Source organism: Cydia fagiglandana, chromosome 2, assembly GCF_963556715.1.
Source record: "Cydia fagiglandana chromosome 2, ilCydFagi1.1, whole genome shotgun sequence".
Taxonomy (NCBI): Eukaryota; Metazoa; Arthropoda; class Insecta; order Lepidoptera; family Tortricidae; genus Cydia; species Cydia fagiglandana.
Genome location: NC_085933.1, coordinates 26,766,843 through 26,789,211, shown reverse-complemented (window position 1 = coordinate 26,789,211; position 22,369 = coordinate 26,766,843). Strand labels below are relative to the sequence as shown.

The 22,369-nt window shown below is 38.3% G+C and overlaps 2 protein-coding genes across 2 annotated transcripts in view; both read right to left on the bottom strand.

The window, feature by feature from the left end:
• LOC134679533 (juvenile hormone epoxide hydrolase-like) overlaps positions 1-22,369 on the bottom strand; it is a 331,027-nt gene that overhangs the window by 228,086 nt on the left and 80,572 nt on the right. The gene's annotated exons all lie outside the window — the stretch shown is intronic.
• LOC134679551 (uncharacterized) lies at positions 11,614-21,834 on the bottom strand (the record flags this gene model as incomplete). The annotated part of the gene is made up of 10 exons (XM_063538507.1): positions 11,614-11,762; positions 12,990-13,091; positions 14,329-14,510; positions 14,983-15,126; positions 18,079-18,199; positions 18,615-18,706; positions 19,097-19,195; positions 19,625-19,827; positions 20,563-20,674; positions 21,687-21,834. Coding segments are annotated over 10 exons (1,329 nt in total), but the record flags the coding sequence as incomplete, so codon positions are not given.

Below are 22,369 nucleotides of genomic sequence, written 5' to 3'. Positions count from 1 at the left end.
TACTATCTTCTGCCCACTTCATCTGTGTGGAATGATGGTGATGATTATTGATAAAATTTACCCTATGTCCTTTCCCGGGTATCAAACTATCTCACAAGCATTATAATACATAATTATACAAAATTAAATATTGGTAATCTGTTTATATGTGAAGAGGTAACACACAAATAGATAGAGTTACTTTCACGTTTATAATATTACTAGTAGTAGGGAAGTAGAGTTAGGGATTATGCCCACAAATTTATCCCTAATCACGACACACTGACGTATACAAAGTGACCCATTTTCATTGATCGTAAGTATACATATAGTACATAGGTTTATATGCGGAACCATCGCACGTAAATCCGTATTACGCGCGTAAGTAATATTTAATGAAGCCCTATTTATAACCCGGATTAAGAGCTATTGATGTAATATTTACTATGCAGCGATAATATTTATTTATTTCCTTTAAACAGGGGTTGAAACTGTTTGGTATCTAGGGGATTAAGTCAAATGCCTATTCAAATATTTCAAATTATGCTGAACAATGTGTGTAGGTAGTAAAAAATAAACTTATTTATTGTTGTAGATTTTTTAATCAGTTTTGGATGAATAAAGCTGTCTAAATGTCTAATTATTTAGTTTTATTATCAAATGTTGTCTTGATTTGAAAAATATGTGTCCCACTTTAATAAGTACGATGAATTATGCAAAAAGATAAAATGTAAAACTTCTCTCAGATTTTTTTAAATTATATTCTCGCCTTAGTCTCCTGACCATAATAAATTACGTATATTCTTGCAATAGAGTTAATAATAACTAAAATGGAATACGACCGAAACTGGAAAGGCCACGCAGCTTAGTGCAAGTGTTATTTATACGTCGTAATTTCATAGAAGTTTGACGTTTAAAATAACAGTTGCACTGCGTGGGCTATCAAAATCGCTGCAGACTTTTCTTAGTCTAACTTTAAAAACTTCGCAATACCAACAAAAATATTGTTGTTTAACGTTTCATTCACAAATAAACTCTCGTAAAAAAAACAGATAGACCTATTGCAACAAATTATGAATGAATGCTCACCCTACGATTAGGGTAGGTCAAACCCATTCGCTACTATGTTTACACTATGACTAAAAGGTCGTATGTGGTATAGAGTTTATATTGCATATAAGTCGTTGTAGAATCTGTGGTAACTTGTGGTAGGGTGCCTAATTGTGAAATGGAGTGTTGCTCTTTTTGGTTACTGTGCAAAAAACGTTAATCTGTGTGCTTAGAATCAATTGCTGATTTTATTATTCGAAACTTATTGTTATTTTTAGTCTATGGCACATTAGTAGAGGTATTGTTATAATTACATAGCTCCAAGCTCCAATTGATATTTTCTACTACCTACTAATCATTGCATCTCGCGCGCACCAATAAACGCGAGCAAAACACTATGAGCAATGTTAGTTAAATCAATATCAAATTATGTTGAGACGACTGGACTTTGTTAAGTTCGATAGCCAAATTTCATAAAACATGGCGCTGTTACAAACGCAAACTAGGTAACGATAGTTCATCGTAGAATTTACATATATAACTGTCAAATCGCCGGAAGACCAGCCCAGCGCTGACTTTCAGATTAGCATTCTGAGGCGGGACCATTTAGTGATAAACTATACTTTATGCTTCAAATACTATTTTTGTAATACGTTTGTATGAAATTTAGTTTTCGTTTGCCATGAATAAATGAAATTATTCAAATATGAGAATAAACGATTGGTATTGGTAACGTAGCAACTTATTTAAACAGGTTTCCAGCTTCCTTCAATACCACAAAAGTATTCCATTGTCGCCAAACTTACCCATCCATGCCAAATGGAAGTTAAGCTTCATTAAGAACGCCGACGCCTAAAGTGTTCCAAACGACCACTAAAGTTGTCAAAGCATACAGTTTAACCAACCTTTGAAATATTAGCTTCGGTGTTTTGACAAAGAGCTTTGTCAAACCGCACTTAAAAATAAGGAGACCTATTCTGTTTATTAACAATTTTACGTGGTTATCATATTGTTTTGACACGACCTTGACAAAAGTATACTTGTATCTTTAGGTATTTAAATAAAAGTAAACAAAATCTACCCTCAATTGGCTCTTTAAGCCAGTTAAGGGTAGATGGAAACATTACACGATCGAATAATGTAGGTTTAAGACAGATCGTTCAGTGACAGATCCAGGCGGTTTTTTATCTGGTTGGTTATACCGGGTGTGGCCTGTAATATGAGCAAAAAAATAAACTGTAGGCTGTACTCCTCATACTGACTAACATTTGTTCAGCGACTTTTAAAAATAACTTGTGGTTTGATTTTTAATACACTTTAAAGTTTATTCCAAGACGAAATGTATTGCGAATTTTGTTTTGTTTAAGGCGTGACAAGCAACGTCAAACACAATGATATGGCGTGGCGATGGCGTCCATTGACGATAATATTTATTTTGTATGAAAAATAGGGAGTCTAAATAATTCATAATATTTAAAAGTTGTAGAACAAAAGTGTCACCGTTTGAGGAGTACAATCTATGTTTTAATTATTTGCTCATGTTACAAGCCACACCCGGTATAAACCAATAAATGTTATAACTATCCGAAAATGTACAATTGTTTACTTTTATTGAAATACCCACTCGTAAAGATACAGAGAATAGACTAGAGTAGAGACACTAGAGAGTGTAGAGTTTGGCTTTCCGAAACATGACTGTATTTTTATTGACTATATAATATATACGTGAGTCCGTATAATAAGCTTATCATATCAAGTTGTTATCACAGAATAGGCCTCAAGCTTTTAACGCCTAATTGTTTTCAGAACGCTCACAAAACCCGTATAGTGTTACAAGAAGCTAATTTGTCCAAAGTTTGTCATGTTATCTTTGTCTTGAATGACGTTGTCGTGAAAAAAAAGACGGATGTGACGACATATTCATAATTAAATGTGACCTTTTCATTGTGAGAACCAAACTTTTCTTGTGATTTGTGATGTTTTAAGTCTGTGTTTACATATATATGAAAGACACACCCAAACTGATTACCTACTTAACTAATGAAAACAATGTGAGTGCCTATTAAATTTATTGAACTAGGTAATTTTATGCCATTCTAGGACCTATGGACACAGATTAATAAAGTTACTCTCTCTTCCTATACTAGTCGAATCCTCATGTCTGAGGGTCGTGACCACCATAAGTCGCTCTGTGCTGTAGTGCTCTCCATCCTGGCCGATTCATTGCCTTCCTTAAGGAACCCTGGAACCCCTCGCGTGTAACATCTTGAATGGCGTTGAACCAGCGTGCGGGTATCCCTCCCTGTTTTCCATGTCCTCCAACCTCCAACAGGCCCAACTAGCAGAGCCTTTCCAGGCTATCAGGTTCACGCCGGGCCAAGTGCCCACAAAAGCCAAGCATTCTTCCACGGCAAATAGCAGACAGACGAGTCTGGATCTTGAGCTCCTGCAGAATAGACACATTAGTGCGACGCGCTGTCCAGGATATGCCTAACGTTTTGCGCCAACACCACATTTCAAACGCATCTATTCTGGCTTTGGTCCGAGCTTTTAAAGTCCATGTTTCTGAAGCATAGAGAAATATGGAAAAAACCAGTGTGCGCATGAGTCGTATTTTTGTTATTTGTGTATAATAAAGTTATTACTATGGGCCATATAAAATATAAAGCAACTAAAAATTAAATCATCAAGCCTTCGTTAAATTTGATCATGTATATGCTTTATTTATTGGCATTGAGTCGCGAATCATTGTATATTTTATGCACTTCATAAAATGTTGTGTTGATATATTAGTTTCGCGATACAGGAGGCGTGTCTACTAACAAGGAACCGGTCCACAAGAATAGTTTTAAGGGGAATAATGTCAATACTTTATATAATAAAGTCATCAAGCCTACACTTTATCATAAATAAGTTTTTGGCAAAAATTTCATTTTTGGTACAAGCTTTTATCGCTGATTGTACTTTTCTTACGACAGACAAATAATACTCATCGAGACTATTCTAAAAACCCCTAACACAATTAGGTTGCGTTGTTTCAACACAGAGTTCCTATGGCCACCTCCTGTCTCCATCATCAGATCATCTCGATGGTACCATAATATTGCATGGTCATCCGATTTATACATGCATGCAAAATTTCAGCTCAATCGGAAACCGGGAAGTGGATCAAATTTAAGTTGCAAGATTTTATTACACACAGACAGACAGACAGACAACGGTCAGGTGAAACTAAATAAAACAAACTTGTAAAAATACTTTATTTATTGGCACTGTGTCGAGTCTTTCGGCTCGATTCGGGAAATGAATTAGATCTCTACTAGACCTCAACAAGTTACGATATGGATAATTTAAAGATATCTGTAAGATAGATAAGTCAAATTTGACGTTTCCGCGATTCTGGAGGTCCTCTTGAACGATTTCGACAAGTTATGACTTAGATATCCAAGTCACATCTACTCGATATCTAATGTAAATCTAGTTGATGTCTATATCGTCTCTAGATCTTGTGATTATCTCGTTTCCCGAATACGCGTCTTTGTATATTTTATGAAGTGGCGTTGATATACCGGTCGGTCCGCAAGAATAGTTTTAAGGGTACTTCTAACAAAATGTCAAAACAACACATTTCAATCAGACATTTCGTTGAAAGTGTCAAAACAATATGTTAGATTAAAAATATTCAAAAATGTAGAAATATGTGAATGCTTGCTTTATTCTGGGTAATTTTTAACCGACTTCCATTTCATAGAAGGAGGACGTTCTGTATTCGGTTGTGGCTATTTTTTTTTTTCTATGTACGTTCACCGATTACTCCGACATCCGTGGTCCGATTTGAGTAATTCTTTTTTTGTTTGAAAGGAGCTACCTTCGAGTTGGTCCCATTTTAATTTGGTTCTGTTCTGATGATGGAATCCATGAGGAATTGAGGGAACTCCTCAATTTTTAAAGGCACATGCATGGTGATTTGGGTGTTTTCTTAAGAGGGCGTAGAGGAGGGTAAATTTTCAGATTCTGTCAAATTACCCCATTTCACGCACAAACGCAGCTCACGCACACTACCTCAATTTACTGGGACAGGTCAGTGACCCCTAATGTTTTTTTAAAGGTGCTGTTTCGAGTTTAGTGTTAACTACTGACCTCCTTTGAGGAATTAAAACTGTCAAACTTTCCTTTGTGAGAAGACAGAGAAAAAACACTTTTTATATATAGCTTTCCTTGTTTGTTCATGTCATGTCATAGGTATGTGACGTATTAGGTAATAATTATTTATTTTCGTTGTTGACTTTTGTATTAAGATAGGTACAAACGGCGACGCTCTTAACTGTCCATCGGTAGACCTTATGCCTTTTGTAATAAGGTTTACGAACTGTCAGTTAACAGTGTGGTGGTGTGCGATGGTAGGTATGCGGTTTGTAGACATAGACCAAATTAAAACTAGGAGTTTTATTATTAAAGATATAAGAAATCGTCTATTTTACCTACTCGAAGTGAACTACTTATATCTAAAATTATCCCTTCATTAGTTATATATAGGTCGTGTAACATATTTTTTACAACTAAACACGCTTATTATATTTTACTTATAACTTAATTTTTAAAGCTCTATTGATAATAAGGCTTTAAAAACATCTTTTGTAAGTCAGTAAGTGATGCTTACTTAAAACTTATCGGGAAATCTAAAAACTCATAATTGCCAATATTAAAATATTTAAATTTACTATTCCATCTCATACGTTCAATAAGGCCCGGGACCGGGCCTTGTCACCTGCACTGACAGAGGGCCTTTTTAGCCCCACATAATATTAAAGAACTGTGTCCCGGATAGTATGGGTTCTGTCACAGTGTTTGTGACTCCCCCTCCCCATGTCACAACATGTCACATTTTCTTGACCCCCTCCCCCCCCAAACGTGTGACGTAATTAATGGATGACCCCTTAATGTAATTTTACTCATTGGGTAACGCACTTTCGATATCAATTTGAAGTTTTCTGATATCTGTTATATTTACGGAATTATAGCCTGGCTACACTTAACGATTACACCCTGTATATCATTAGATAGTTCATAGCCTATATCTATAGAATATATCGTTCTTATGAGCGTATTTGGTGGGCATACCTTATAAGTTTCAGTACAGGAAAAAGTACATATGAGCTGTACTTTTAATTGTTAGTACAATCGGTATCAAATAGATAGTGAGGGCCAAAGTGACCAAATATAGCTATAGGATCTAAATGTGAACGAATAGGGTTAGGTGAGGCATATAACCACCTTTATTTTAACTGAAATAGTTTTATAAATAATCAGGATATTATTACCAATTCAATTCAATATAGATTTCTCATTTGTTCATGTTTCTTCATATACCAAAATAGTTATAAAAATATTCCGGCGCTTTTGAAAAATACACGTTTTATAAAAAAACCATACCATGTTGGTTCGGAACCGGGCCTTGTTACTTGCACTGTCAGTGGGCCTTCTTAGTCATAGTACAAGTTCAAGAATAACAGAGAATATTACCGGGCCTTATTACCTTTTATCATGAATTAATTTCATCTTCAATTTAAATGGTCTAGTAAAATAAGGCCTACATGAGTCATGGAAAAACAAATTGTATTTTATTTAGAAAGTACCTATATGTTGTTCATATTCTTCAGTAAGCTGACCTCTAAGAGTCTATCTATTATATTTTTTTTTTTTTTTTTTAATAATAAACTGATCGGCGATTGGCTCTAGTCACACCTGATGGAAAGTGAAGACAGAGCCTAAGATGTAGCTCACCGGTTCAGTAATAGCCTATTCACTCTAGCTTTAAAGAGACCGAGGTCATATTTTTCAGGGAATACAGATGCCGGGAGCGCATTCCATTCCTTAGCCGTCCTTACCAATACCTTATAATAATTAATGTAGATTGACAGTTTACTTAGCAAATTGTACTTTTACCTTTAGGTTTTATGTCGGAAATATCTCACCCAATTTGTACTGAAACATAAGCATTTGAGCGTAATTAATGATGTTTACTGATTGTTAATCTTAAATATACCTACTTAATATTATGAAGGGCACTTATATTATTTTAGCGGACCGAGCGGATGTATATTTTTGTGGACCACTTTTTTATTTAAATAATTAAATTGTAATTCATTTCATAAAAGGTTATTACAATTAGGGATATAAGTAGATACCTCACCTATCTTATTACAAAGCATTACAAAAATGTCCAAAGGCCAAAGCCACGCTGATAAGACATATTACCTTATAAACGACCTCATAAATATAAACGTTCACTGAAAAAAACCAAAGGCATTTCTCATAATTTTATTTCGTTACTGAGTTATCGTTTTGCACCGAATATCAATGAAATAAAAGCACGTTGTTGTTTGATAGATACATTTATATAAACATCGTCACATGAAACCAACTCGTAAACCAGATCACTGCTGGTATTGTCTTTAAATATCGTTCTTTCAACTGATAATATAGCCACAAAAACTCGCTGAGACTGCAGGTCGAGTCTTGATTTCAATTTCTTGATGATATATCATTGAATTAACTTTCAGAGCTCGTGATAGCTCTGAGTATAGCAACAGAACTAGTTGAAACTATGAATTTTATTGCTGAAATTATGTGAACAACATTGCTCTGTCTTCATAAATAAAATTTGAATAATTTATATTGCTTAGGCTAAAATGTGAAGAATTTTGTTGATAAATTGTTTATCTAGTATATTGACATTATGTCATATATGTTTTTAAAATGACGTAACATGAATACCAGCACAATGAAAATTTATTCCAATAAGAAATAACAAATCTTCAAACTTTTTTCATTTTAAGTGAATTAGGAAGCCGCTAATTACACTGATTTGGTTGTATTCATATATTTTATTAAATAATTTGTTATATTTTTTAAGTATTATGACTTGTGAATAAAAAGAAATCGAAATTTTAATGACTCTAGATCTCCGTGTGACGTTATTTATTTACCCTATTTATTTTGAACACAGTTTTTCACTGGTATCATCATTCGTATACGGATATGAATTTCTGTCAATATATATTCAAAATCGAAATGTCAAACTGGGAGATCCTGGTACGCGTCCGCTTCGAACCAAGCCCAGCGGGCATCTGATTGAAAGGAGAATTTGACAGATATGGCGGATGTATGGAAATTTTACGAAAGTTTACGTTTACGATTGAATTTCTCTGTAGCCTTTAGGAGGAAAAATAGGAAAAGCCTGATTCGTTGTAGTCCAGTTATCTGGCTTTCGAAATCACTCGATTTTATAGCATGAGCATCGATTTTTTTATACAAATTTTACTAAACGCTGACACTCGTTCATCTCGTTTTAGGTACAACTTTGCATAAGTGTATTTATTATATTGTAAAATATTTCAGATTTTCAAGGGTGATTCGTTGTAAACACACCCTTTGGGATAATAATGACATTTATTATAATTTTTTTTATCAAGAGATGTGAACGCTAGCGACTAAACGGTGACTGCCTTTTTCGCTGATTTTGCTCGATGCAGTCTTAAGCAACTCGAGCATTTTCTCCCGAAAACCACCACTTTGATGAAGTAGACCTGATGATGATGATTGTTTTGATGATAATGATGATGATTTTTTGAAATGTAGTATGTTCAGCGATTACTCCGGTACCTGTGATCCGATTTGAGTAATTCTTTTTTTGTTTGGAAGGAGTTACCTCCAAGGTATTTTCGTATTATTTTTGGTTCTGGTCTGATGATGGAATCCATGAGGAATTGAGGGAACTCCTTAGTTTTTAAAGGCACGTGTTCAGTGATTTCGGTGTTTTCTAAAGTAACTCGAGCATTTGCTTCCGAAAACCGCCAATTTGATGTAGTGCAAGTGTACTTACCACGAGTTTGACATTGACATATTCGCTAAGTTAGCGACGCTAACGTCTTCGTAACTTACTTTTTATGCATCTTGCTCGCACTAATATGCCAGTACGAGCAAGATGCAAAGAAAGTATGTTACACACACGCTAGCGAAAAATCAATGGCAAACTCTTGGTAAGCTGCTAAGGCTACTGATCGGGGGTTAGGGTTAGGAGTTAAGGGGTCGGGAAATGGTGGTTGAAGGGCTGCTGGTTCATGGTCGAGGGGTTCATGGATCAAGGGTTGATACGCTGTGAGGTAGAGTGATCGGGGGGTTGAGGGATTGGGTCAGTGGCGGGGCGGAGGATGGATTTAGTGTAGTGACAGGAATTTTAATTTCCCAGACGGACTCGAGAAAATTCCTGATTACATATTTATTAAAGTAGGTATAGGTACACGCATTTATTATTAATCATGATGTTGTTTGTCATTCATGCGTCGCGCTCTTAACAATACATTAAAACTAAAAATGGAAAAATAAAAACTTTTTACAAAAAAAAGAAAACCGACTTCAAAAAGGATGAAATAAAATATTATCCTTTTTAAGTCTATGCGTTACCAACTGATATGTTTGAAGTCGGTGCCAAGCCAAGTAGTAACAATACCCTTCAAAAATAATCAGCCTTATGACTATAAATTCCATTAGAACTCTACTAATAACTATTGTAAATGTGTAAGTAATTCTGTCTGCCTCTTTGTTGCCTTTTCATGGCTAAACAACTGAACCACTTTAGGTGAAATTTGGCAAGAAAGTAAATTCCTTGAATTGTTTTATATTTTGAAATGTAGTCCTCTCAATAAGGGACGGGAAATAACTCAGTCCCAATCCCACGCTTGCGTGCCGACAAACATGGTACGGACTGTGCCAAGAAGGTTTGATCGTGTGTTCTGAGGTGTGTTCTTAGGTACAGTCGACGTCAAAGATATGTTTACACTTTTGCACCTTACTCCTTTGTAATAAGACGAAAAGTGTAAACATATTTTTAACGTCAACTGTACCTACAGAAAGTACGTTCATTGTCGTCGTGTAAGGCAATCCAACGTACATCCTTATCGAATCGCACCAAAATCATGGTATGCTTCAAAAGTTGGCTTGGCACCGACTTCAAACATATCAGTTGGTAACGCATAGACTTAAAAAGGATAATATTTTATTTCATCCTTTTTGAAGTCGGTTTTCTTTTTTTTGTAAAAAGTTTTTATGTATTTTTATAAACAACTATGCCTTAACAAATCATGCTTTAGTAGGCTTCCTCATAACCGACTCACAATAACAATTATCACTTAAAATGGGTCTCTCTCTTTTGAATAGAGTTCAAATTGCAATACCGCGGTCTAGCAATATTGCAGAATTGATAATCGAAATGAAGATACAAACAAATGCAATAAAGGCATTCACGCTTTTATGTGCACGTACAGTCGGACTCACGTACACTTTCAAGCTCTATCATTTTTTCATTATTCCATACAAAATATGGTACCTACCGCTAGCCTATAATGGGTTTCCCCGACTTGCTCGAGTCTGCACCGAATTAGAAGCGAAAAAGTGTGATCATGCCACTATACTTGTCATGTTTTCATATAAATGTGATGTTAATGGCCGGGCTACACTCCGTGAACTCCGTCGCTTGCCAAGTTGGTTCAGACTTATTTATCTTAGTAGACTGAAGACTATATGGGCTAATAGGCTATCTTCTTCCTCGCGTTATCCCGGCATTTTGCCACGGCTCACATAGGAGCCTGGGGTCCGCTTGACAACTAATCCCATGATTTGACGTAGGCACTAGTTTTTACGAAAGCGACTGCCATCTGACCTTCTAACCCAGAGGGGAAACTAGGCCTTATTGGGATTAGTCCTTCACCGAAAAGCGACTAGTAAATATCAAATGATATTTCGTACATAAGTTCCGAAAAACTCATTGGTACGAGCCGGGGTTTGAACCCGCGACCTCCGGATTGCAAGTCGCACGCTCTTACCGCTAGGCCACCAGCGCTTCATAGGCTAATAGGCTATAATAATAATATAATAATAGGCTAGAGTTTCCTCCTATATCTCAACCCTATTGAGGCCGACTGTACATTCCTTTCCAGTCGGCCCTTTCTTTATATGTAATGACAGGTTATTCTCGTGAATGATCGTGGATCGTTAACGACACAAACACTGAACTGTAGGTACGTTTTAATTCCACAATACCATAGTTGGAAGTTCTTAATAACTAAAAAAAATAAAAATAAAAAATAAAGCGTTTATTCACAAGCTTACTTACATCTAGATACATTACATTCTTCTGGCAAACCACAGAGCGGTTTGTTTTATTAGTGTTTAAATAGGCCAAGCCTAGTAAATAATAAAAAACCGGACAAGTGCGAGTCGGACTCGCCCACCGAGGGTTCCGTACTTTTTAGCATTTGTTGTTATATCGGCAACAGAAATAGATCATCTGTGAAAATTTCAACTGTCTAGCTATCACGGTTCGTGAGATACAGCCTGGTGACAGACGGACGGACGGACAGCGGAGTCTTAGTAATAGGGTTTTGCTTATCATATACTATAATTAAATATTGCTACTATCTATCTATGAAAGTGAAGGAAGCGAAAGAGGTATGCCAGGATCGTAGCAAGTGGAAATCTGTGGTCTCTGCCTACCCCTCCGGGAAATAGGCGTGATTATATGTAAGTATGAATGTATGAAACAGGGCCTAGTCATGGTAATCGGAAGAGTCTTCTTTGAAGCTGTCGGAAGACGCCGACTCGGTGTGATTGTAGCCCCAGGCCTCCACCTCGAAGCTGTATTGTGAACTGAACTGCACCAGAGGGATGTCCACCTGGGAACAAGGCCAGGGTCTATCAGACACAGACTTTAATATACAGGTTGTCCCAAGACTATGGGACATCAAGGGAAAGTACCTTAAATATTGTAGATAGGATATTTTGCTGAAAGAAGACATTATTTCAATTTAAAAAACAATTTGAACTGCATTCATAGATTTTAAAATAATTACATGGTTGAACCGAGAATCGAACCCGCTTCACGAGAAAAAAAACACCCTGTAGTTTTATCATACCGATCGAAAGGATTCATCATAATGACTATTTTTTGCTAAATAACATAGTGTCAGAAATAAAAGGAAGACCATGAATTTTAACATTTTTAATTCAAAGATAATCAATTTAATTTATCAACTCCTCAAAATGAGTCCCATTCTGTTGAATACAAAGTCGCACTCTATTGATTATTTCGCTAAATTCAGTGAACGAAATTTCACATCAAATGTTAAAATTCACGGTCTTCCTTTTATTTCTGACACTATGTTATTAAGCAAAAAATAATCCTTATGATAAATCCTTTCGATCGGTATGATAAAACTATCAGAGTGTTTTTTTAGCTCGTGTAGCGGGTTCGATTCCCAGTTCAACCATGTGATTATTTAAAAATCTATGAATGCAGTTTAAATTGTTTTAAAAAATAAAATAATATCTTCTTTCAGCAAAATATCCTATCTACGATATTTAAGGTACTTTCCCTTGATGTCCCATAGTCTTGGGACGCCCTGTATATATATATTATATTATAGAACAATTTTACACAGATCGACCTAGTCCCACAGAGTAAGCTCAATAAGGCTTGTGTTGTGGGTAATACACGACGATATAATAATATATAGTATACACATATATACAGGGTTATTTTTGGACCATTAGCCATATTGTGCGAGGTGATTAGGAAGACCATACTGAACAACTTTTTTCTATGGGATCAACTCCGAAATCACTACTTACTACAGGGACATATGACCTTTTAAAATGAGTATTTCGAATATTACTTATAATGTAAGATTTAGATTTCCTTTTATTTGACTCCGTATTTATTTATCATTCTTTTCTAAGCGTCAGCAACCCTAGCGTTGTGCAGGTGCGCGCGGTGCGGGGAGCGGCGCGTTGAAGGTCACTCCATTGTATTTTTGTGCAGGTATCAAACCGGTAGGTATTTGCATTTTCTTTGAGAGATAAGAATCTGTTCGTATGAACTATTATATAATCTGTGCCCTTACCCCGACCTGAGGGGAGTCTAAATCGTACACCCTGGGTTGACCGATCTGGAACGGCATGCCAACCTTTACGCAGATAATTACAGCTTCTCTGGGAGACACGATCTGACAGCAAACCATTCAAGGAATTACATACGGAAACAAATGAAAAGTGGAAAAATTCACTGTGTTGGGTAGGAGTTAAACCGACGATCACTGAATCGCTAGCCCAGTGCTCTGCCATCTGAGCTACCAAGACCGTAGACGTAGACCAATACAGCGAATATTTCCACCATATAAGCCTTAGGGAGGCTCTAGCTCTAGCGACATCTACCGTAAGTCTAAAGCTTCTTAGGCCCACTTGCACCAATGCACTATCCCGGGGTTAACCGGTTAAACCTCAAGTTACCACGGTTGCCAGTACAATTTGACACTAGGTTATCGTTTTAACCGGTTAACCACGGGTTAGTGGAATGGTGCAAGTGGCGCTTAAACGGCTACCGGAGTTCCAAATCATATTTCATTTCATTTATTTATTGCATTCCATGGTATATAAAAATGATATTTTAAATTAAATTAAGCAGCATGGACCCTGAATAGGGTATGGCAAGTTAACCTTAATAGCTAAATACTTAAAATTACTTTACAAAACATATTATCTATTGCTAAATATTTAATATCTAGTTAGTTTTGCAATCACAGTAAATAGTAGGTAATTATGGAATGTAGACGAATATTGGTTTGCACACATTTCTGCTTGATACAAAATTAAATCATCACATGATAAGAGCATGCCACCATGCTCTAACGGACTTTTACTTTATACTACTTAACTTTTTTTTTTTACCACTAAAAAGTTAAGTAGTAAATAAATTAAACTAGAATTTATTTTAATTGTCAACTATTCACACTCTTTTTTTTTATTATTATTATGAATGGGCTTACTCATGGCCACAGACTAGCCGAGGCGTAGACGTGGCCTACGATGGAGCGAGCTCGCCCAGAAAAAAAACTCCTCTGAATATCCTTCTGAATTCATTGAGGGAATTTGCATTACGGGCAAATTTTTTCTATTTCTCTTTATTGAACAGGTCTCACTTGCCGTTCATTTATAGTTCGTTTTTTTAGCATTAGAAAGAACTTGCAAGAAGGTAAGCGATCTTGACATGTCTTTTAATTGAAAAACGCTTTTTAAAATTCAATAACTATTACTTATGAAAGCAGAAGAATATAAATGATGGTATTAGATTCATAATTGTTACATATTTGCCGTAACTTATTTTTAAGATGTGTTTTTCAATTAAAAGACACATCAAGATTTTCTATAGAACGATCTTTCCTTTTGAAATAATCTCGCTTTTACCTCTAAATGATAGTTGAGCCTGGACTGCGCAACAGGTTTCACGCTGAAGATCTCCTGATAAAACCTGAAGATGTCTAAAGCAGCATCTCCTCTGTCGTAACATCGCACGCCGCCCATCCACCAGTGACCCACCCAGGCGTGACCAACTTGGTCGTAGGGAGATGCGCGGGGCATCACGTACCCTGGAAACGAAAACTTAACTTTTAAAGTACATTGCTGAGGACAGACAGTCCAAGGGCGGACCCAGCTGATCAGGGGGTAATGTCCCCCGGGAGACCCCCCTCCCTCTTCCCCCTGGATCCGCCCATGAGTGAGTCAGTAGTTGGAGACGTCTCGCATACGCTGCTGTTGTGTAAGAGGATGTTATCGACCTACAACCGTACGTACAGTCACCATCAGATATATCGGAGCAGTCAAGGTGTTCACAAATATCTGAACACGCCTCTATTGTCAAGGCATTAGAGTGCGTGTTCAGATATTGTGAACACCTTGGCCGCTCCGATGTATCTGATGGCGAGTGTACGACCAATATGACTACATGAGAACACTATAGCAGGACTAAAAGGTTCAAAATACTTCCGAAGCTGAGCTACTCTCAATTTAAGAAATGCTAAATTCCATGTGGCTTTTTTTCTAGAAGGCATTTGAACTCACCGAATGGATCATCTTTGGAGAAAGCACCCAGGGGCTTGCCAGTAATGGCGGCTGTTATCCAGGGAACGTAAGGGTAGAGCACGGTGTGGCGAGGGGGTGCTGGGGGCCGGTGCGACCGCAGCGGATCCGGGCAAGGTGTTCCGCCTGGAAAACAGATAAACTAAATACTACTTATAATTTTTATATAAACACTTTAACATCATGGGTTTCCTGGTATCCCGATTAAAGAATGACTCCCGCTAGATATACAGGGTGGAAAGTCGGGCCCTGGAGGGAAACTACCTTAAATCCTTAAGCTGGCTCATTTTACTCAAAGGAGACATTCCTTTATTTTTAAAAAGAAACAAAACTGCATTCAAAGTATTTTTCTTTTTTTCTTTAATTTGGCTTGACTAAAAAAATCTTAAGTACTAAATATTAGATTTTATGGATCTTTTTTTTAACCGACTTCCATATTTTCATAGAAGGAGGAGGTTCTGTATTCGGTTGTGGCTGTTTTTTTTTTCTTTTTTCTATGTACGTTCACCGATTACTCCGACATCCGTAGTCCGATTTGAGTAATTCTTTTTTTGTTTGAAAGGAGCTACCTCCAAGTTGGTCCCATTTTAATTTGGTTCTGTTCTGATGATGGGATCCATGAGGAATTGAGGGAACTCCTCAATTTATAAAGGCACATACATGGTGATTTGGGTATTTTCTTAAGCAACTCGAGCATTTTCCCCCGAAAACCACCACTTTGATGAAGTAGACCTGATGATGATGATTGTTTTGATGATAATGATGATGATTTTTTAAATGTAGTATGTTCAGCGATTACTCCGGCACCTGTGATCCGATTTGAGTAATTCTTTTTTTGTTTGGAAGGAGTTACCTCCAAGGTGCCTCCGTATTATTTTTGGTTCTGGTCTGATGATGGAATCCATGAGGAATTGAGGGAACTCCTCAGTTTTTAAAGGCACGTGTAAAGTGATTTGGGTGTTTTCTAAAGTAACTCGAGCATTTGCTTCCGAAAACCGCTAATTTGATGTAATGCAAGTGTAGCCTTACCACGAGTTTGACATTGACATATTCGCTAAGTTAGTGACGCTAACGTCTTCGTAACTTACTTTTTATGCATCTCGCTCGCACTAATATGCCAGTACGAGCGAGAGGCAAAGAAAGTAAGTTACACACACGCTAGCGACTAAAAATCAATGTCAAACTCTTGGTAAGCTGGTAAGGCTACTGATCGGGGGTTAGGGTTTGGAGTTAAGGGGTCGGGGAATGGCGGTTGAAGGGCTGCTGGTTCAGGGTCGAGGGGTTCATGGATCAGGGGTTGATGCGCTGTGAGGTAGAGTGATCGGGGGGTTGAGGGATTGGGTCAGTAGCGGGGCGGAGGATGGATTTAGTGTAGTGACAGGAATTATAATTTCCCAGACGGACTCGAGAAAATTAATGATTACATATTTATTAAAGTAGGTGCTTCACGAATTTAGGGTTAATCGTGATGTTGTTTTTCATTCATGCGTCGCGCTCTTAACAATGCGTTAAAACTAAAAATGTAAAAATAAAAACTTTTACAAAAAAAAGTAATTCTGTCTGCCTCTTTGTCGCCTTTTCATGGCTAAATAACTGAACCGCTTTAGGTGAAATTTGGCAAGAACGTAAATTCCTTGAATTGTTTTATATTTTGAAATGTAGTCCTCTGAATAAGGGACGGGAAATAACTTAGTCCCAATCCCACGCTTGCGTGCCGACAAACATGGTACGGACTGTACCAAGAAGGTTTGATCGTGTGTTCTGAGGTGTGTTCTTAGGTACAGTCGACGTCAAAGATATGTTTACACTTTTGCACCTTACTCCTTTGTAATAAGACGAAAAGTGTAAACATATTTTTAACGTCGACTGTACCTACAGAAAGTACGTTCATTGTCGTCTTGTAAGGCAATCCAACGTACATCCTTATCGAATCGCACCAAAATCATGGTATGCTTCAAAAGTTGGCTTGGCACCGACTTCAAACATATCAGTTGGTAACGCATAGACTTAAAAAGGATAATATTTTGTTTCATCCTTTTTGAAGTCGGTTTTCTTTTTTTTTATGTTTTTTTTCATTTTTTCAACTGTATCGACTAGTAGAATAAAATTGTGAATTTTAGGCGGTTCGAGTCCCGGGCGAGGCAAGCGAGTTTTAGAAAATCTTTGAATGCAGATTTGTTTCTTTTTAAAAATAAAGGAATGTCTCCTTTAAGTAAAATGAGCCAGCTTAAGGATTTAAGGTAGTTTCCCTCCAGGGTCCGACTTATCTTTCCAGCCTGTATAGACTAAACAATAAATGACTTCTATTCTATTCTAGACCGGGCCGTGCCCGGGCCGAGGCGTCCGACATGTCATTTTCTATAAGGGCTGATCGGTAATCTCGTGGTACCTACTTTCCATAGAAAACAAAGCGCTGGAAGCTCCGGCCCGTCCCCGGCCCGGTCTAGCGTGGGTCATCCTATAACCTGGTATCGGCGCATGACGTGCCCAAACCATCGAAGTCCGACTTTACTGACATGAGTATCGGCGTGATTCGGGAAATGAATTAGATATGAAATAGTAAAGATATGTGACGTTCCACGGCAAAAGGTACCATTACCCCGGCTGAATATTGGAGCTGCGTTAATAATAGCGTAAGCGCCAGCCGCCATAAGGTACCTTTTGGCGTGGAACGTCACATATCTTTACTATTTCATATCTAGTGAATGTCTAATTCATTTCCCGAATCGCCCCGTATATCTCACCATGTAACGTGCGTAGCGCGCTGGTGGCCTAGCGGTAAGAGCGTGCGACTTTCAATCCGGAGGTCGCAGGTTCAAACCCCGGCTCGTACCAATGAGTTTTTCGGCACCAATGGGTTTTTGTGTTTTTCTGATGTATGTACAGTCGCTTTTCGGAAAAAGAAAACATCATGAAACCGGGTTAATCCCAAATAAGGCCAAGTATCCCCTCTGGGTTGGAAGGTCAGATGGTAGTCGCTTCCGTAAAAAGTGCCTACGTCAATTATTAGGATTGGTTGCCAAGCGGACCCCAGGCTCCCATGAGCCGTAGCAAAATCGCGTAACGCGTATATCTCACCATGTGCGAGAGAGACAATGGACCAATGTCCCGTGTGCTCGTGAACCAGGCTCGGGGCGCCAGAACGGAACCCGCAGCCAGTCGTGCAGGCAATGCGTTCCTTCTTCAGACGCGTGTTGTTCTAAAAAAAAAAAACAAAAAAAAGGGGACAATCTTACACAGATCAACCTAGTCACAAACTTAGCAAAGCTTGTACTTGACTAGAAGGATATCTGTTCACATATATTTAGTCCATCCATATCGTTGCTTTTAAGATTGCATGAGGGTGAGGAACTTTACATCACTGTCTCTTACGAATGCTTTTAATTTAGAAAATAATTGGAAGCCAATTTTTTGGTCTGATAATTCCATATCCCCTCAGGCAGGCGGCGGTTATTTAATAATATCTCGCAGTAAAAAAAATGCACTGCGTTTATGCATGCGATGTTATAACAATAGCAGAAAAGCGAATATTGGCTTCAAAAAAACGCTACGCTACGGATTAACGCTACGATGAGAGTGAAAGAGAGAGATAGAGAGAAAGATCATAACCATACTTCTGGCAAGTCGTATATGTAGCAGAGCTCTCGTGGCAGCAGGCTGATCTTGGTAACTTCCTTGTCTTCCTCTACAAAATCTCGGGGCACATCTGTGAAATAACATTTTTATTACAAATCAACTAGGGATTGACCTTAGCAAGAGCCAGCTGATGGAGGGGGGGGGGGGGGGGCAGTTGAAATGGCCGATGGTAAGCGTCTGCAAGCGATGCTAGAATTAGCCAAGGAAAGTCTGCAGCGCTTTTGATAGCCCACGCAGTGCAAGTGTTATTTTAAACGTGAAACTTCCATGAAATGATCTAACTCTAACTCTACAAATTTTCAAATTAAAGGAAAATATTAAAAACCTACCGCCCTGGCAAGGTTTGTCAGGGAGTACAGATGACAGGTCCGTACTCCATTCTTTACCAGTTCATTTATGTTATGATAAACTGCAAGTGAAAAAACCGCAAAAACAGTGAAAGTGCAAGCAACCAACTTACCACTGGCAAAGTCAATGTGGTAAAGCCTTTCCACCATCAGCTTGCCATTGCTGCGCTCGAGGAAGTTCCTGAAGGGCAGGCACACCGGCAACACGTATTCTGAAATAATATGTTCTTGTTACTTCTCAAAGAGATCCACGATAAGGCATTAGCTTTTTCCATTTTCCAACATTTCAGAAACTTTTCGCAACTTGCTGTTAAGTATGTCTGACATTCTACTATTTCTACTTCAATCAAAACTTACTTGACAAGTCTTTCTCTAGCTGTATTAATTAGAAAGGAACGGCTAGCCTATCTCACGCCCGAGATATTGTCGCGGTGCACTCGACCTAAGCCTAATGAGATGTCATAAGAAAGTTTTTAAAATTCACAAATGGTTTCGGAAACTGCTCATATGTTTGCATAGACATCTAATTTTTCTTTTATATTTCCTTTTCAATTTTCTTTTCTAGTGAAATTTCCTGAAAGTTCCGAGAATTTTCCAACTTTTGAGAAAAATTTCACCATCACTTGAATCAACCAACTTACTGGACTTGACAGTGGTGATAAGCTTCAGCAAGGCCACGCTGCTCCTCGCCCCGAAGTGCTTAAACTCCGGATGGATCAGCACGTCAGCTATAGGCATGATCAGGATGGCTGGTTCGCACTCCGCCTTCATGTTGGCCAGAGCTAGGACTGTGGTCTCACATTCCACTTCGTCTCGCTCGTAGTCGCCGAAGACCACGTTTCCTCTGTAAGAGGTAAGGGTATAATTCAGAGTCGAGCAGTATAATTTCCAGGAAAACATTATAGAAGAGCGATTTCAAAGAAAATCTCAACAAATACTTAATGTTTACGTCGAGAGACGCACTGAATAATCGGTTATAGTACACGTAATAGGAATGCGTATACCTATATAAGAGGAAGCCTGAAAGTTGCACCCATAACAGAAAAAGTAAGGGCAAATCGCCTAGCCTGGTACGGGCATGTGATGCGGAGGGATGAAAGTCATGTGACGAAAAAGGTATTACGAATGAAGGTGGACGGAAGTACGAGGAATGGAAAACCGAGCAAAAGGTGGATGGGCTGTGTGAGAGATGATATGAAACGAACGCAAGTGAATGATGAAATGACGGGCGACAGAGAGGTGTGGAGGAGAAAGACATGCTGCGCCGACCCCAAGTGAATGGGACAAGGGCAAGAGAATGACGAGTACACGTAATAGGACACCTACAATGAGACAAGACAATATTGGTCTCCACTGAAATATCTCGACGAAATTTCTATCCAATCGGATCAAACACGTCATAAAGAAGCGTTATAGGTAAAGTAAACCGATGAGCAGAAGTATGTACAGTCGGCTACAGAAAGATGTGACCCCTCTGCATAGAAACTTGTTTGCAGACTAACGCTTCTTTAAGATGCTTCCGAGATATTTCAGTGAAGACAAACATTGTCTCATTTTAGGTGTCCTGGTTCAAACTTACAAAGCATATCCATGAGGAATTACAGCAGCGTCCACTGCCGTGCTCAACACGAACTGCCGACTAATTAGCACCACTCGTGGTACCCTGAAGTAGTGGGGGGTCCCGTTCTTAACTGGAGAATTATTAAACAGATTAGGTCCTCAATTCAAGCATGGCTGCATCATTTATACCAATGAATGCCTTTGTCCATCAGAATGAATATGATGAATGAAAGAATTTGATATGTTTTCTTGAAGAACTTTGTATTTCTAAGAATTGGTGTGTTTTTTAATATGTCTTGCCAATTTTTTGCGCCGGTACAGCTCCAGTCGGGAAACTCGTAAGACATATAAGAGCCACCGTACTTAAGTAAGAACTAGCGTCTTTTGAGCGTCGGCGTCGAGTTAGCCCCAATTCGCACGACAGCTTTTTCAACGCGCGTTAAAAAAGCGTTCGAATGGCACAAATGGATACATGTGTATTTATTCACACGATGGCGATGGCGCTTTTTATTAAGCGTTATTGGATTTTCGACTTTAAGCCTTGGTCGTTAAATAGAATTTAGAGTGCGGACAGATTCAAGCGCTTTTTTAACGCGCGTTGAAAAAGCTGTCGTGCGAATGGGGGCTTAGCGTTATGGAAAATGGCGTCGAGCCATAGTTGATTAGACGCCGACGCGACGCTCGGGAGACGCTAGTATACTTATGGGCTGATTTAGACGATGCGAGAACTCGCAAGCGAGTTTCATACCATTGGCGGTTTTGATTGGACGTAACTAACAGTCCGCAATGTAACTAAAATCGCATGCGAGTTTGCGCGCCGTCTAAAGTTGACAGTCCATTTCCAACGACAGCTGCATTACTGTTCATTTTATTACTATGGAAATTGACAATGACAGCGACGCGTTCAGTACCGGTAGTGCAGCTGCGGTTAGAAATGGAATGTTACCATAAAAGTGACATTCCATTTCCAACTGCAGCTGCAATACTGTTCATTTTCTATGGAAATTGACAATGACAGCGACGCGTTTCCATAGTAATATGAACAGTATTGCAGCTGCAGTTGGAAATGGAATGTCACTCTAAATCAGCCTTATGATGTGGCCTTAAGGTTAATAGGTGATGAGCTGATGAGTGTTGGTCTACCATGGATATACTGCAAGGCGCCTAACCAGGAGTATTGCAGCTCTGTGACCTGGCCTTCTTCAGGGTCGTAGCTGGGGTCATCATGGCAGTCGAAGAACTGACTCCACACTGAACCTGCCAAATAATTTATGTTATGAATATCCGGAGATATTATAGTTCATTTTTTAGCATTAGAAAAAATGTAAACAATCTAGACATGTATTTTTATTGAAAAACACTTTTGATTAATAAGTCACGGCAAATATGTAACAATTATATGAATCATATACGATTGTTTACATTATTTTGCTTTCATAAGTAAATAATAGTTACTGATTTAAAAAAAACAACGGGTTGCACTCCGGGAGTGCCGACAGAAGTGAAAACTCTATGACTAGTCCAAAATGTCTGCAGCACTATGTATAATTGACCCATCCTCCTTTCTATTGAAAAACTTTAGTTCCTAAATTGCTGGCCAGTGAGCTTAAATTTGTAGCGTTAATCGTTTAAACTTCGAATAGAAGTAGTGTGTTTGTGCCGCTTTTCGGCCACAACTTTTTCGATAGAGGGCGCCAGTATGTATGCGTAAGGTAGTGACAATTTAGTTCACCCTACTCCCCGCTAGATGGCGCCACTGTCTATGCGCAACGTTAGTTCCAAAGGTCTCCGCTAGATGGCGCCACTGGTTAGTTCACCCTACTCCC